At 49.0% G+C, this 18493-nt stretch overlaps 1 protein-coding gene across 1 annotated transcript in view; it reads left to right on the plus strand.

The window, feature by feature from the left end:
- Positions 1-16991, plus strand: part of LOC146783261 (uncharacterized) — a 633740-nt gene extending 616749 nt beyond the window's left edge. The window contains exon 5 of the mRNA XM_085633763.1: positions 16386-16991. Coding sequence (XP_085489889.1) covers positions 16386-16991 — 606 coding nt within the window. The remainder of the gene's footprint in view (positions 1-16385) is intronic.
- The last annotated feature ends 1502 nt before the right edge of the window (positions 16992-18493 follow it).

Here is an 18493-nt window from a genome sequence, read left to right on the forward strand (position 1 = left end):
GCTACCGACGCCGACTATGTCACCCGGAGCCGAATGGAGCCACCCAACGGCGCACGCAAGGGGTATTGCTCAGCAAAAGTTTCCGGATACAGCCTGACACCTGGGAAATTCAAAGGTAAGGAATCTGCAGCTAGGTTGAGTCTCTACCAGATAATGCATTTTAACTTGTTCACCTCCTGCTCACTTTCACTAGTATCGGTGGAGGAAGATTCAGAATCTATCCGGCCAGAAGGCTGAAGGAACGCTATAACAATGGCAATCTGGAATGGACGTGGAGAGTTTTTTGAAAGTCAGAGAGTGAGCCCAATGTTTTGCTTTAGCTTTCACCTTATTTAGCTTGTCGAGGGGGGCAGAAGAAATCCTCAAAGGGTTGAGAGGGGGGAGCTAACCCTGCTGGCAGGCGAAGTCCCTGAATTGGTGAGTGAGGGGACCCAGTGCCCTGGCCAGGGCTTTCTTAACTGATATCTGCTCAGTCATTTACAGGCGGTATATTAAGGGCGGCCTTCCTCAAATCAAGACGCAATTCTCACTTATTTTTTTTTTTTTTTTTTATTTTTTTTTTTTGAAAAAGTTTTTATTGAACAATAATTCGGTTACAAGTACGGGCCTACAACCACCCGGGCCGGCCGCTAGGTACAGAAGGAAATCTACACATATCAAGGCTGCAATCAGTTCCCAGGGCGCTGCCCCGCAGTGGCTCCAGATAGTTCTCGAGGAACAGGAAGCGTAAGTCCAACAATCACAAAAACAAAAGGAAAAACAATAAAAAACAAAAGGCGAGTTATGAGGGAAACCAGTGCGGATCAGGCTCCCCCCGGGAAACTCCCGTCAGGACAATTGAGCAATCCGCTAAAGAGAGGAGTACCGGGAGGCCGGGGACGGAGGGGGGGGGGGAGGGGGTCAAGGGAGATGAACGTCCATATGTAGTTGTTCCAAAAGGCGCCAGGAGCCCTCAAGGGTCAGGGGGACATGGCGATATCAGTGTCTACCAGGGGGGGCGTACAGATGCCTCCGCGATACGCGTTCCATGGCCCCCAAATGCTACCCCATGCCCCCGGCTTGCCACGGGCCACATACACTGTCTTCTCCCTAAACATACACCAGTCCATATTCTCCTTCCATACTGACACGGTGGGCGGCCGTTGAGCGCCCCAAAGTTGCGCTATGTCCCTCTTGGCAATCATGTTCCCTAGGGCCGCCCACCGAGTCTGAGCCGCGCTGTAGTCATTGGGCTCCCACACATTCAGGACACAGCGACGCACCTCCGGCAGCAGCACAACCCCAGTAACCTGTCCCATTACCGTGTGGACCCGGCGCCAGTAGTCCGCCACCTCGCGGCACTCCCAAAGGATATGAAGAAAGGTGGCGCTGAGCCCACAGCCTCGCTTACAGAGCCCGTCGTCGGAAAATCCCATCGAGACCAAGCGCGGACCCGTCACATACACCCGGTGGAGAATCTTGAGCTGTACCAACCGGAGACGAGCCGGAATGGCAACCTCCTTGGGGGACGACAGTGCAGACTGCCAATCTTCGTCGTCCAATTCCACCCCATCCCCAGTCCAAGCCTCCCGAAGGCGCACAAAAAGGTCCGCCCGGTGATTAATTAATTTTTTATAAATTAAAGAAATAGTACTATCAGGGACATGTCCGTCAAGTATGCGGTCCTCGAGGGGCGAGGAAACAGGGATCTTGGTCCCCTCCCCGAAGACCGAGAGCAGGGCGTGTCGAACCTGGGCGTAGCGGAAGAACTCCCTGTCGGTCAGCTCGTATTCTGCCTGGAGCACCGCGAAAGTCTTGACCGCGCCCTTGTGCCACAGGTCTCCCACTTTGCTGATACCAATCGTGTCCCACTGGTCAAACCCCTTCGTGGTCCACAAGCTGCCCAGGCGGTCGGAGGCAAACAAGGGAGTAGAACATGTTAATCGCTCACTCCAGCCCATGGCCGCAGTGGCAGCCCTCCAGGTCCGCACAGCAATCTTAGTAGGACCCGTAAGGGTCCGGCCAGCCAGGCGGGAATAAAGTGCCCTGTTGTAGTTCCCGCCGGGAAGCAGGAACTTGTCCATCTCATACGCCGGATTCAAGCCGGGCGCATACGTGGCGTGGTTAATGGCAGATAGCTGCGAGGCCCAATAGTACCTGCGAATGTCAGGAAGCGCGATGCCCCCGTCATACCAGGGGAGAGTGAGCTTGGCAAGAGCAATACGCGCCCGCCCGTCCCACACCAGTCTCCTCTGCAGGCTCTCCACCTCCCGAAAGTAGGCCACTGGGATAACGTCGAAGGAGTTCTGGAGTGCATAGAGGAACCTGGGAAGGGACATCATTTTGAACAGCGCGGCCCGACCCAGCGGGGACAGGGGCAGCCTGCACCACCGGGCCGTGTCCTCCCGCAGTCGCCGAAGTGGACGCAGGAGATTCTGCTCATAGCGAGCCGCCGGGTCCAGCGAAACGTATATCCCCAGGTACTTAAAGCCGCTCAGAGATATTTGAATCGGGAGCCGAGGCGGCAGGAGAGGAGGACCACCAGAGATGGGATAAACGCAGGATTTAGACCAATTGATCGTGAGACCCGAATTGTTCCCAAAGGAGGTCAGAACGTCAAAGAGGACGTTGAGCGACTGCCGTGGTGAGGTGAGATACAGGAGAATGTCGTCCGCATACAGCGAGACCCGATCTTCAAAGCCCGGGCCCCACCGGATCCCTCTAAGCGAGGGCTCCCAACGGAGCCAGGCAGCGAGTGGCTCCAGGGCGAGAGCAAAAAGCAACGGGGACAACGGGCACCCCTGCCTCGTGCCCCTGCCAAGGGCAAAGGGCCGAGAGACCCGCCCATTCACCACCACTTGAGCCATGGGTCCCGTGTAAAGGAGCCTCACCCAGCCAATAAATCCCTCTCCAAAGCCGAATTTATCCAAGACGGCCCAGAGGAATGGCCACTCAATAGTGTCAAAGGCCATCGTGGCATCCAAAGAAACCAGCACGGCCGGTTCGGAGAGGAACTCCGCCCTGGCAAGGGCACCGTGAAGACGCCGCAAGTTAAGAGCGGTGTTGCGGTGCGGGATAAAGCCGCATTGGTCCGGATGTATAAGGTCGCACACGACACTCAACAATCGATTGGCCAGGACTTTCGCCAGGATTTTAGGCTCCGCATTGAGCAGTGAAATAGGCCGGTAAGAAGTACAGCGGTCTCGCGGCTTGCCCTCCTTGGGGATAACGACTATAGTGGCCAAGCGCTGGTCGGCCGGAAGGGAACCCGCCGCAAGAGAGTCGCGAAACATGCGGCTGAGGAAGGGCGCAAGCTTATCAGGACGCAATTTGTATAGTTCAATGGGCAGACCGTTAGGACCCATAGCCTTGCCCGAGCGAAGGGAACGAATCGCGGTCGCTATTTCATCCGACGACAAGGGGGCGTCCAGCCGCTCTCGGTCCTCAACGGACAGGCCGGGCAGAGCAATATCTCTCAGTAGGAGGCGAGAGTCATCCTCATCCCTGTCAGTCACCGGGGAGTACACCGCCCGGAGGTGGTCAGCGAAACATTCCACAATCTCATCCGGCTCAGTCACACACACACCATCCGCAGCACGCAACTCGGGGACCACACGATTCACTCTCTCCTTTTTGTCCAGCCACGCAATCAACTTTCCCGCCTTGTCCCCCGCGTCATACAATCGGCCCTGCTGCTCCCCATACATAGTTTTGGCCGCGTCAGTGACCAGGGACCTATATTCGAACTGTTTCAGGCTAAGGGCATGTAGCCCGTCCGGAGTAACATTCGCCTCCAAGGCCGACTCCAGCCCCGAGATGTCAGTCTCCAGCTTCACCACCGCCTCGCTCCTAACCTTCTTGGCCACCACTATTTGGGCGAGGGCGTGTCCGCGTATCACAGTTTTAAAGGCTTCCCAAAGGGACAACGCAGACGACACCGACCCCTCGTTTTCACTGAAGTATTGGTCCATGGCCTTAACCAGGCTGTCACGAGTCACAGGGTCCCGCAAGTACCAGGGGTTAATGGGCGCTATCCGCCCTGCGGACCGCGACCCGGTGTCAAAGAGAAGCCACAGCGGAGAATGGTCGGAGATACCACGCGCCAGGTGTCTGACCTCTCGAATCCTACCAGTCTGCGCCGCGGGCATAAGGAAGTAGTCTAACCTGGAGAGACTCCCATGCGCCCCCGAATGAAAGGTGAACTGACACTGGGTCGGATGCATTAGTCTCCAACTATCCACCAAGCCGAAGGTCTCCAACATCCCACCCAGCCATGAATGGGCAGCGGGGAGGGTCCTTGGTGGGTGACGATCCAGTTCACCCGAAACCACAGAATTAAAGTCCCCGCCCATGAGCAGGAGGCCGTCCGGAAGGTCAAGCAGCATTCGACCCAAGTCAATAAAGGTGGAGTTCTGGAGGCCCGGGGGGACGTAGACTGAAACCAGGGTAAGGGGCTGCCCCTCCCACCTCCCAATCAAACACACATAGCGCCCTCTGTCATCCGAGACTATCCTCGTGATCTCCACCGGAAGGGAGGTTCGCAGGAGAATGCCCACCCCCCTGGAGCCAGTTGTGAAACCAGAATGGGCTACGAGGCGGTATCCCCCCCTGTTCATCGCATGGCAGACATTGCCGACCAAATGCGTCTCCTGGAGAAACACCACATCAGGAGTCAAACGACGCAAATATTGCAGTACAACACCCCGCTTAATACGGTCCCCCAACCCATTGACGTTCCATGACATAAGCCTCAACCCGTCTCCCCCCATCCCCTCCAATAGATCAAGAGGCCCCCAGCCCGCCGCACAGTTCCCAAATATGGACAAAAATCAATACCTCGCCCTGTAAACAAAAAACACACAACAAAACAACCCCTCTTCCCCCCCAACCCCACCCCAAGTCCAACTCCCCCCACCCTGCACCCCTGCGGGCCAAAGACCCCCCCCAACTTGCAGTGTGCCTGTCGCCCCGCTAACCCCATTCTACAAAAAGACCCCGGAGGAGGAAAGGGACCCGAACCCGCCCGCACCCCTCACGGGTCCTGGTAAGACACAGTATGCAAAAGAGTAAGACCCAACTGTACAGTGCAAAACCGCAAAAGCAAGGACCAAATGTCAGTCTAAGGGGACCCGTCACCTGCGGTGCCCCCAGAGGGCCCGGGCCGGCCACCCCCGTCCGGCAGCGAGTCCAGCCAGTCACTTGCGGCCACAGGAGAGTCAAAAAAGGCTGTCCGCTCTCCATGCTCCACTCGTAGTTTCGCCGGGTAGATCATCGAATACTTCAGGCCTAGCTCGCGGAGACGGCGCTTCACCCCTTGGAATCCCATCCGCTGTTTCTGGACCAGTTGCGTGAAGTCCGGATAAAAATTGATGGTCGAGTTCTCGTAGCGGACCGGGCCACGGGTCCGTGAAGCCTGCAGAATAGCGTCGCGGTCCCTGTAGTGGAACAGTTTAGCCACGATAGGCCTCGGGGGGGCCCCCGGCCGCGGCCGGCCGCCCGGCACTCGATGGGCCCGCTCCACGGCGAAGAATTTGCTTAGGCCAGCCGGGGACAGCTGTTGCATGATAAGTTCCTCGACCACGAGGTCCACCGGGCGGCTGTCGGAGGACTCCGGTACACCAATGATGCGGATGTTGTTGCGTCGGGCCCGTCCCTCGAAGTCCTCAAGCCGCCGGGCCATATGGTCGTTGACCACTCTAATGTCCCCAAGCGCGGCCCGCAGATCCGACACCTCCGCACCCAGGGTGGAGGTCCGTGCATCAAGGGCCTGGACCCTCTCGTTAGTTTTGGAGAGGTCGGCCCGAATCAGGGTGACATCGATCGTGACAGTGTCGATCTTACGGGCCAGGGCCTCATATTGCGTCGCGATGGTTTCCCTGATGCCCTCGATGGCGCCCATAATGTCCTGCAGGGAAGGTTCCGCAGAGACGGTCGTGCCTCCCCCTGCAGCATCCGGGGAGAGGCCAGCAGCGCCAGGGGACCCCCTGCCCTGGGTGTAGCGGTCCATGTTGTTGCTCTGGACCGGCCCCCCGCGCAGAGAAGCCTTGGTCTTGCGCCCCTCCGGACCCCCTTTGCCCGCCATGTGAGCGCAGTCTCTCAATGGGACCTCCGATCAAGAGGTGTGCGGGCGCCAGCAAAAGGACCACAAACTGTCGGTGTAGGGGTCGGAGGCGTTAGGCCCACCAGTAGCAGAGGGAAGCAAGCCTCGGGCAGGGGCCCAGGAGGCACCTCGCCACCTTGAGCACGCACGCCAGCTGATCTCCTGAAGGCCAAAACCGAAACCGAAAGTGCTGAATCGGCAACTGGCACCGCGCTAAGGCCGCTGTTGTTCAATTGCAGCCCGGCCCCACGGGTCACCTTCACCCCGGCCACCTCCGTCGGGTGGGTCCCAAAAGTTCCGACGACGACAACTCAGGATTCCCAGGTCCGATTAGAGTTTTAAAAAGAGATATATGATCAGCTGGTCTTCATCTCCCAGATTCCATAAACCAAATCAGGATAGTCTCAGGATATATTCCGAGGAGCAGAAAGGGTCCGGGGAGCCCTGTGCTCACGCGACCATCTTGGATGCGCGCTAGGCTCCTCCCAATTCTCACTTATTTTAATACTGTCAAGATTCTCCAACTGGAGCCTGAGGAGCTGAGTGCGCCGTTTACCAAAGAGGAATTAAGCTTGGCCATACACCAACTTAAACCGGCTAGAAGTCCGCGCTCCGATGGGCTCCCGGCAGAGTTTTATAGGCAATTTGCCCCACTACTGGCAGATAGACTCTAGGTAGTCTATAATGAGGCTTTGGGAAAGGGATCTCTACCGCTCTCTGTGAGGTAAGCCCTGGTGGCCATGATACTGAAAAATTATAAGGACCCCAACCTACCCAGTTCTTATAGGCCTATCTTGCTACTGAATATTGATGTAAAAATCCTCAGCGGGATCATGGCGGAACGTCTCCTCTCGAGGATGCCCCAGCTTATCCACTCAGATCAGGCAGGATTTATACCACGAAGAAGTATGGCGCATGTATGACATGCCCCAAGTTTATTGGAGACTGACTGTGCGATAGCACTGTTGGATACCAGACAAGCATTCAACTCAGTTGATTGGCCCTATATGTGGCACGTCCTTCGACAAATTGGGGTGGGTGAGCGGTTTCTAAAGTGGGTGCAGCTGCTTTATACAGCCCCTATCGCCAGAGTCAGGAGGACTGTGTCTGGACAGCTTACCCTTTGTCGAGGCACCTGTTAGGGATGCCTGCTCTCCCCTCTACTATTTGCAATGGTAATGGAGCATCTGGCCACGAGCCTGCGGGCCGTGCTGGATCCCTGGGGTATTAAATTAGGGGAGACCAATCATATAGTTTCGATACACTCAGACGACACACTGGTCTATTTATTACACCTAGAGAGCTCTATTTCCTTGCTCCTAACAGAGCTGCAGACCTTCTGTGGCATCTCGGGACTTCACATCAACCCTGGGAAGTCCAGAGTGATCCCCATGGTTAGACTGGCCCTGGTCTCAGTAACGGAGCTGCTGCGCACCTAGTTACCGTGGGTGGGAGAGGAGGCGCGATATCTGGGGATTCACTTGGCGCATACAGCCGCTACCTATCTCTGGCTTAATATTGGTCGGGTCATTGAAGGACTGAGGGGATTGGTTTGTTTTTGGAAGGATCTGCCATTGTCGCTCATGGGGCACATAGCAATAATTAAAATGATGGTTCTACCTCGCTGTCAATATGCAATGCAACACTCACTCTATATAATTCCACAACACTACTTCCACACACTAGAGAGCCTAATGGTAGACCTCTTATGGTGGAAGAAACTTAGAAGGGTGCGGCTAATATCGTTACAGAGGACGTGGGCTAAGGAAGGACTGGAGGTGCCTCGTTTGGAATTTTATTATATGGCCTCTCAGTTGCAGCATGCGGTCCACTGGATGGACAGCGAGGATAATTGGGAGAAACGTCTACTAGCGGGGATTTGTGGAGATCGTTTGCTGGTAGAGCTACTGATGCTGAACTGCAGAGACCCCAGGTAATGCCCATATATTGTGTGACATGTAGCCATAGTGTGGAAGAACGTGGTGCGACAGGTGGCGCAGCATGCCCCATTCACTCCTGATATGCCCCTGTGGGCGCTGCGCCCTTTCGCCAGTATCTCGGACTCCATGTCAGTACAACGTTGGAGGGATGGCGGCTGCCAGACACTGGGTGACTTTTATGTGGGTGGGAAATTTGTGACTCAGGAGGAAGCACAGGCCACCTTTAGTTTAGGACCAGGCCAATTCCTGCAGTAGGGGAAAATCTCTAGTGTCGGCCCCGAACTTTGGCCGAGGAGGAACCTCTTACCGCTAACATATTGAAAGTCATGTTGATTTCTCTTCTTCATAGAGCACTGAGAGATGACTTGCTGGGAGATGCCCTCGGAATTCAGCAAAAATGGGATATGGTGGTTGATGAACCCCTGACAGAGAGCGAATGGAGGAAGGTTCATGAGGGGGTACAGAGGATTAGCGCCAACACACAATTTGAGCTCCTTCAATACAATCTAGTACATCAAGTATGCCTCACCTCATGCACATTACACATAATTTACCCGTCCCGTAGGGATGAATGCCCCAGATGTAACCGGCAGGTGGCGGACTTCCTCCATATGGTTTGGCTCTGCCCACTATTGCTCTCTTATTGGGAGGAAGTACGCACACATCTACATGGGGCCACGTACTGGAGTATTTCTGGAGATATAAGGCAAGCACTACTAGGACTATTGCCCATGCCAAAACACAAAAACTAAGTACGCGGTTTGTTCTCCTGGGGCTTGTCTTGGCTAGAAGGCGTGTCGTTATAACATGGATGCACCCCTGGCCTCCGCAGCCCGAGAAATGGATTAGAAATGTGTGCAAATGGGCGACAGTGGAGTCGGTACAAATTAAATGTGTGCGGAAGGATGATAACGTTGGGAAAGATCTCCTGGCATGGGCCATTATGCTGGCAGACTTAAAAGAAGAACAAACCCACCGGACCCAGGGGACCACGGTGGGAAAGGCCTCCCAAAGAGGGTAACAAGAGGGGAATACTGACTAGACCATGTTTGTTGTTCCAGTAAATAGATATAGTACTGCATTTTCCATGTAACCATGTAACCTGACACGGATTGATGGGGGAAGGGGATGGAGGGAAGGGGGGCAGGGGAGTTAGTTCAATGAGATGTTCTCTGTGCATTATATTAGAAAGAATTATGTGGGTCAGTACATTGTCAATTTGTGGATACCGAATGTAAACGAGGCTCATGCATACAGACGTAATGCTTTTATTTACAAATGGCAATAAAACTGTATGAAGACAACTGATATCTGGGCACTATTATCCAGGGCGTCGACCAAGTTCTCCTCCAAAGAAGGCTATATGTCTTCCTGGCAGTATTCTTCCTCTGCAAAAGGCTCGAAATGGCTGTACTGGAGGTTAAACGACCAATTAAAAGGTGCCACAATAAACGTAGGCAAGGGCTACAGTCAGTGGGAGTGCAGAACCCCAGCAGGCGAATATCCAAAGGATAGAGAATGGAGGGAGCTGCCTGCAGAGCACTCTAGGAAGAGCCGATGCAAGCTATTCCAACCCTGGGCACACTCAGATCCACCAGGGTGTGAGGGAGCAAAAAACAAGCACTAAATACGGTCCATATTGCCACAGGGCCTACTAGCGGAGACACATGCCGCTTCTCAAATCGCTAGCTGCTGCGTTCAGAATGAAGAGCGGCAGCTTCGTGAATGCACGCGTGTGCTCATAGCCCCAATGGGTCAGAAACAGGACTGCAGCCTTTGAGACGTGACAACCACAACCCTGCTCCTGCTCCCACTCCACGGAAAGAAAGCCCGCAAGAGGACCCAAGGCTCGGGAGGCATCAGCGCTTCCCCTAAAAGAGAGGAAGAAAGCATTAAACTGGCAAATCCCATTCCTGTGGCGTGGCCCTAGAAGAAAGGCCGGCGCACACCCGAAACACCACAAACAGTGGTTGCTCACAGGCAAGCTAAAGCACTCAAATGATCCACAATAATAACATGCAAACAACGTAGGGAATGGTAGCTGATGGTGCGGACAAGCAAATACAATGCAAATAGCCTGTATATTGTGAACAACAAATATAAGGCACTTAATTGGCTGCGAAGCAGCAACAAAAGATTAGTTTAAAATGGCGGTTCCTTTTCTTAAAGGGCAGTGTGATTGGTGATTGGAGCATGTGGCTGATTACAGACTAGAGGTTCATGGGGTGTGTTGTTTGTTAACTTGTATTGTTTCAATTGGCTGCTGTTCATTTTATGCAGTAAAGATAGAGAAGCATAATCGGAGCCTCTGGTCCTGACATAGAATCAACTGACAGGCACCCTACCCCTCCACCTCAGACTATCTCCCACACTACCCCAGTTCAGAAAGTACCTCTAGGCTTGGCTCTTCCAATGGCCCCAGCACTTAGATGGATCTGCTCCCCACCTCCCCCTAGCACCTTGAGACCCTCACGAGTGAGTAGTTGCACTTTACCAACCCTTGATTGATTGATTGAGGCTGCTCTTGTTGGAAGTACATGTTTTACTGAGAATGTCAGACTTTATTCTCATATGACTGAGAAAGATTGTGTAAATTTACAGAAAATTGCTCTCATTTAAGCTTCTGGAGCGCCTTCCATAATGTCTCTGGAAAATTCATGGGAAAACAGTTTTCTCTCAAACATGATACATGATATCCCAAGAAGGCTTATTTACAGGGTAAAATCACCATAGGACACACCACAATTCCTAAAATTAGTATGTGTCCATCAACAAATGATTTATACTGTAACTAAAATCTGTTATCACCCTTTATAAATTCTCCTTTTTGTGACCCTCAAAACCTGCCATTCACTGCAATGCATTTCATTGGGGTGCTATCATATATATTGGCCTCAAGATGGCTGCAAGCACTTACCGGTTGAAAATGATCAGATCTCACCATGAGTCTTGGGCGATTTCAATCTGTGGGAGAATGCAAGCACGAAAAACCAGCTGAGAGACTTGAAGTACACCTGTAATAATCTTAGTCTCCGACAACTACTCACCTCCCCGACTCACCGGGGAGGACATATACTCTACCTTTTATTTGCATATGAGTCAGAGGTGGAACTTTTAAATATTGTCCCCCAAAATTGGACAGACCACTACCTTATCCATTTAAAAATACGGTTAGCTGATTATCGAGGCCAAGCCAATATCGCCGTGTCGTTTCGGAAAGGCAGGAATTGGACTAAATTAGCGAGGACAGGTGCTCTCTTAACACCACCCACAGTGAGCCCATTCCAGGTATCCAGTACGGTTGACGATAATTACAACACCTATCAGGAGTTTATTACGGATGCTCTGGATCAACTAATTCCGCTGAGAAATATAAAAATTAGAAATAAAATGTCAGCACCCTGGTATAATGACAAATTGAGACAGTAAAAGCTACAGTGCAAAAAGGCCGAAAGGAAATGGAGGAAGGGGTACTTGGACGGGGACAAGCTAGTATTAAAGTCAGCACAGAGTAGATACAAGCTGCTTATTCTGGAAAGCAAAGCTAATTTGTATGCTAAATCCATTGTGCAAGCACCCAATGGGACTAAAAACCTTTTTAGAATTGTAAGAGATATATCAGCTCCAACATGTCTGGAGAACAAAGTAGAGGCCTCACAGAAGCTGTGTGACAAGATTGCCATCCACTTTGAGGATAAAGTGGCAAAGATCGTTGACCTCCTCAAGGACAATGAAGTGGCTGCTCAGGACCTTGGTAAAGAGGTAACTAAGGGGACCCTGGGCCAGCAATGTTCCTTGGTCACCTTTCCCACCTTTACAGACCTTACTTTCGACAAAGTGGTGTACAGTATTTCTTCTGGCTCGCCTCTTGACCCCTTGCCTAAGAAAGTGTGGAAGTCATACGGCCGCCTGACTTTTCCTTGGCTACGTCAGATCTGTAACCAATCCTTGGAAGAAGGCTCAGTCCCGAAGGGATGGAAGCAGGCGGTGGTGTCCCCTCTTATCAAAAAGCCCGCCTTGGATCCAACTAACCCGGCTAACTTCCGGCCTATTTCCCTCCTTCCTTTTCCTATTAAGATCTTGGAAAAGGCTGTGAGCAGATCTCTCTCAGATTATTTGGAGGAACATCACCTGCTGGACAGGGATCAGTTTGGCTTCCGTCCCGGTCACGGGACGGAGTCAGCCCTTATAACCATGATGGATAACTTGCGGATGCGGACTGACAACGGGAGCACCGCTGTTCTGGTGCTCTTGGACATGTCAGCCGCATTCGATACAGTAAGTCACCCAATTCTGCTTGAGAGATTGGAAGAAATAGGGGTAAAGGGCCGGGCACTGCAGTGGCTTCAGTCTTACCTGATGGGGAGACAACAGGTGGTAACTTTGGGGCTGTTCTCTTCTGGAAAATCCCCCATAGTTTATGGGGTACCACAGGGCTCCAGGATCAGTCCCATTCTTTTTAATATATACTTACAGCCACTATTTTCGATTATCAAAGTGTTTGGGGTTGAGTTAGTCAACTACGCAGACGACACGCAACTGGCATTTTCGCTGGAGGGGAAACAGGCGGTCCCCTTGGACCAATTCCAAAATTGTATGCGTCTGACCACAGACTGGCTGAGGAGAAATTCCTTGCAGTTTAATGGAGGAAAGACGGAGGTATTGTATTTCTCACCGGCAAGGTTGATCCAACACCTGCCGGTGGAGTTTAGGCTTGCCCCGGAGGAGGCCTCATTGGCTCATTGGTTCCTGTTTGATAAAAACCTCCAACTGGACTCGCAGGCAAGTAAGAAAGCCAGCGTGTGCTTCGGGTTACTGCGGCTATTACGTCGGATTCTTCCGATGTTGCCAGAGGACATGCGACCATTGATTGTAAGGAGCACAATACTGAGTAGAATGGATTATTGTAACTCTCTGTACTTAGGGGCCCCTCAATACATCTTGCAGGGGCTGCAGAGAGTCCAGTCGGCCGCGGCGAAGCTTGCGCTAAACCGTAGGCGCGACTCTTCTTCTACTCAGGCTTTGAGAGAGCTCCACTGGCTGCCAGTCAGGTAAAGGGTCCTTTTCAAATCCCTTTGCCTGATCCACAGAGCAACACATGGGATGGGCCCGGTCCCTCTTCAAGACAAATTTACATGGTATCTCCCCCAGAGACAGCTGCGCTCCTCTAGCGCCAATCTGCTGGTAAAGCCAAGATTCAAATGAGCCAGATTGGGCGGGAGGGCTTTTAGTGTGGTGGGTGCTCGGATGTGGAACGAGCTCCCACTGAGGATCAGACAGATTGACTCCTTAATGGAATTCAGAAAGAGCCTTAAGACTTGGCTTTTTCCAGTAGCCTGACTGTGCCGCCCCGCCTAATCCCTCAGCATCAGTGATATTTGTTTTTATCAGAGCGCCAGGATACCCGTGGGGTGACAGAACGCTATATAAGCACCAATACAATACCAATACAATGAGATGTGTGCTTAGGCTCTGCCCAGATATACAAATTAGTTTTTCCTTTAATATCTAAAAAACTACTGAATGGATTTACACCCAAACCCAAAAATAGCTCTTTCTGGTCCAAGAGCTATCTTTTTGCCAAGTTTGGTGTAATTCCGTTCAGCGGTTCAAGCTGTTGTTTTTAAAATCCCTGTGGGAATTACCATTGGAAAAATACTCCCCCCCACCCTTTTTCTCAGCCCCTGCTTGACGGATCACCCCGAAACATTCCATGCACAACTATCATCAGGAAAAGACTGTTTTGGGAAATGTTCGTGAAGATGCGTAAAATGCCACCAAAGTTATTAGTAAGTCAATAAACGTGTTGCCTATGGAAACTAGGTCCTAATTATAACTACGTACTTGTGACTGCCAGCAGGTTATATATATATATATGGGAAGTACTAAGCTGCAGGTGCACGTCAGAATATTGCAGCATATCCGGGCTATAGTTAACAATGATCCATCATATCCTGTAGCCCGGCATTTTAAACGCAAACACAACAACGATCTTAATTGCCTCTCCTATTATGTAATCAATGCGATTCCCCCCCTAAGAAGGGGTGGCAAAAAAGAAAAGAAACTCAGGCAACTAGAATCGCGTATTATTCTTGAATTAGATAGTAGAACACCACATGGCCTCAACACAACAGAAGATCTACATAATTTCTTATAGAATTATGTAGTGATTCATACTGTACTGCTGGCCAACACAAATTGGAGATTTGTCATCTGTACACATTACCTCATTGGCATACACAGGTTTTTGTCAACTTTTTGCATTTTGTACACTTTTTACATTTTGCACATTTTTAAACCTGTGCAGGGTAATGTTGGTTTACAGCCACCTCTCTGAATAATATTTTAAAATATTTTAAAATATTTATCAATATTTATTTATTTATTTAATTAAGTATTTGTATATTTTTAAATATTTTTTTATATATATGTATATATATATATTTATTTATTTATATATATGTATATGGATTGATAATAACAATTTGTTCAGACATCCCTCACATCCTTGTATTGGAATCGAATTATTATGCTTTTCTAGAATATCCATTGGGTTTCTTAGACACATCATCTTTGCTTGTGTTCACTATTCATTAATGAATCTCTGCTGCTTCTGCGTCTTTTGCACATGTCCCAACTTTTCATAAGTTTAGGGAATTTTTTGTTTGGGTGTTTCACGCACATTGGACAGTCCTTTTCCCCAAATAGACTAGTTTGAGGAAATGAGGTTATTCACTGTATTTGCACATAGTTTATTGGCACTTTTTCCATTAGTTCAGACTAGCATATAGATACACAACAACAACAACAGAACTTAAAACCACATCACTATCAGCATTCATGCTGCTATGCTAGACTTCCGCTGATTCATAGCTGGACTATGTGGCACCATGTTGATACTGTTTTATGAGTGATATTTTATCCTATTTATTAACAGTGTTTTTTATGGTTCACTTTTTTAGCCAGCACCGGTGTTGATGTGTAAATATATTTATCAATGTATTTGCCTTAAACTCATTGTCTAATTTTGGACAATGGCGTCAATGTATGTGGTTTGTTTTTCCTGTATTTATACAGCAATGATATAAAAACGATTTAACAAAGTATTCAAATTTACAGGACAGTTTAAAACAATTGTATTGCTGTCGACTACACGATATCTGTATTCCTGACTAGTCTGTTGCCTATGTCCATTATCACGTGACACAGGAAGTGAAACTCACGAAGCGTATTTAAAATGTATTGGCAAACCTGCTACGAGTGTGTGATCAAGGGTACGGCTGTGCCCGAAACGCGTCACTGAGCGAAGGACAAGAATAAATCTTCCTGCCAGCAATCTGGGTCCGTTCTCCTTTGTTCGCCGCTGCCGCTGCCGCTGCTGCTGTTGTGGTGTTGAAAGCGGAGGTTCGGAGGAGCTTAGCAGTTTTCGTATATATATATATATATATATATATATATATATATATATATATATATATATATATATATATATATATATATATTATTTTTTTGAGGATCCCTATGACTGTTTACAACTCCTATTAGAGTCCATGGCCGATAACACCTGGTACAAGGATTTAGCTAAAGGCAGTGGTCTAAACACCTCACCAAACGATGGGCTCCTCTCTCCTCCCTCAGTGGCTATGGAGGAAGGGGCATAGGTGATGGTTGGTGATGGTCTGTGGATTTATGTGATTCTGTAGCTGCCGTGCGTACCGAGTAAAATTAGATTGAATGCTTTTGACGTGATTTGCCACATAATTTTCTAGCTCAAATGGATGAAAATCAAACTTCCAGACAATGTGATGCGTGATTTCCCCTTTTGCCGCATAATTTAGATAACCTTGGTTCATAATTTGGCACTCTATGCCACATAATCCTAGCAGCCCTGACAATGGTAAACCTCTGCAGAGTGCTTTGCAGGCTGTCGTTATGATGATGAAATGCGCATTTCAAAGGGAACCTAGAAATATTTTCCATTTTTCATGGTCCCCTGTGAAATATGACTTTTTATACCTCAGCAATTTTAGCAATAAAAGCAACCAAACATGTAATATAGATAACATTTGGTGTTAGAGGAAAATCATTTTTACTTATCAGTTGCCTTTCAGTGGGTAACATAAGGGGCTTAGTAGACGTGTTTGTTACTCTTGCTCAAACTTTCTCAGGACAAGTTCTACATTTGTTGGCATTGAGGCATTTTGAACAAATGTGAGGGCATGTGTTTGATTAGACTGGTTTAAAGTTTTCAGTGGGACAAACAGTGAATTTGCCTGTAACATGTTCATGCTTTCATGCTTTTGTTTATGGCTGTGTAACATAGAAACTATTTTTTGTCTTTTTTTACTTTCTCTCTCTCTTTTTAGTCTGACCTTCCAGAAGGTCATCCAGTCACTAGGTGGGTTTCCCTTCCCAGGAATGTAAGCACTGAAGGAAAAAAGCCATGCTGCACGCCAAAGCTCAGCACGGTGGGTGGGCATAAATTCACCCATGAAGAAATGCTGGAATGCCTCATTGAAAGTGCTGTCTCACTCATGGTCTACAAACACAAGACAGAACGGCGTCTGGCCAGCAAAATTGGATTTATAGCTAAACCCGTCACTGACCTCTACCACGAACGGATGGCAAAGATGAGAGGGCCCAGCTGCAACCTACAGTGGCCCTTCCTCATACAGCCACTAAGCTTCCACGAAGAGCACTGTCTAGCCTCCCACCCGCTCTGGGCCTCACCAAAGACTACCAACCGACTTCACCTAGCCTGGGAATCCAAAATCAGGGCAAGTAAGGACCCAGCCGACAAGTCGTCCATCAGTTCATCTTACCAGCTGGAGTCCTCCAGCCTCCCTGACATTAACACTACATCCTCTCCGAGCACCAGCCTCTTCTCAGGCTACCCACATGGTATGATGTCTTCTCCATCAATTTCCCCGACCAGCAGCAAATCACCAATTGTCGCACTTCCAAAACTTTGAGTATTTTCTGCATTCTGCACCCTAATAAAGTGAGACAGTATTTTGCTTTATTGTTTGTCAGGTACCACATTAACATTTCTCTATAAACTTGTAGTTGAGTAACTTGAGACACATGGTTTGGGGGAGGAAGTACGGGTAGGTATATATCGCATTTTGCCGTACCACTTTTCTGCCGTGGTTGTCTTAAGTCCCACAGCATGGTGCACCGTCTCAGTCCAAAGAAGCAAACTGAAAAAGTTCACATGACTTCTGAGGGCTTCATTCAGGGCAACATGTAATCTCCATTCAGTACAGGTACAAAGAATTTCAAAGGTAATGGAAAACAATAGAGCCGTAATGTGTGCCACCCCCTATTACGATGTGCCATCATTCAGAGATGGTATTGTATCTTAAATGCAATGCATTTTGTTTATAAATCCTACAAGTGGCTGTGTGCAGGCAAATCTTCAAAACTGTTCTTTATATCAAGACTGTTCCTAATTTAGATGCGGCCTGAAATAAATTAGCTTCGGAGTGAGTCATCCCTGTGTTGTTTTAAATGGTGTAGGCATTTATCCCATTGGAACCAAGAGGATAATGTGTTATTTTTTACAGACTGTTATACTAAGGCATATCCATATTCTGCCCTTGTAATGCACTGTTATGTACCAGACTCATGAACTAAAATGCTTCTTAGAAAAATGTATTGATTTTATTTTACTCATGTAAAATCATGTCCAAATTCTAATTTCAAGTGACATAGAGTAAACCCAAACAGTAAAGCACAAGTGTGGCTAAACCAACACATAGGATACCCTTACAATCTGAGGTTGATGCGGATGGTAAGAAAGAATCCTCCAAATTTACAGTTCACATCTGAACAGTATTATCTTGCCTTCATATCGTACACTTAGTTGCCTCGTTCCAGAGTTCACGCCGTTAGACACGGGGCAAGACCAGCCATCCAGTCTTGAGCGACTGGTGTTTCACCATGTTTGATGGAGTTAACTCCACGAAAGACTGCCCTTTAGATGGTTGTGAGACTTCATGGAGAAGATTCTAAAATATGCCTCCTAGACAAATAGGGGATACATTTAAGTGGACATGAATAGTTTTTCCCAACTAGGAGTGACCTCAGTAGAATGGCCTTTAGCAGTGACAAACATTGTTGGATTTTTGCTAAAACGTTCCTATAACAAAGTGTTTCTTGTTCTGGCAGATAGATTAATTTGGGTGAAAAAAACGTTGCTGCCAATGAAAGATTATCAATCACGAGCTTGGGGGAGGCTGTAAGTCCACCAACATCGCAGATAGAAAATATACAGATCACATTCATAATCAGGCAGTGAAACTGATCACATCACAAGTTCACAATATGCAAATGAAAGCATTATGGCAACTGCTAAATGGTTTAGCCCATCAAAGAGTTACATTTACGATATTATGTCAACCACCTAAATATTTTACTTCACTTTTCACATTGTTTCCACTGCCTGTGTACAAACACCTGGATCCTTCATCAG

This window comes from Triturus cristatus, chromosome 11, assembly GCF_964204655.1.
Source record: "Triturus cristatus chromosome 11, aTriCri1.1, whole genome shotgun sequence".
NCBI lineage: Eukaryota > Metazoa > Chordata > Amphibia > Caudata > Salamandridae > Triturus > Triturus cristatus.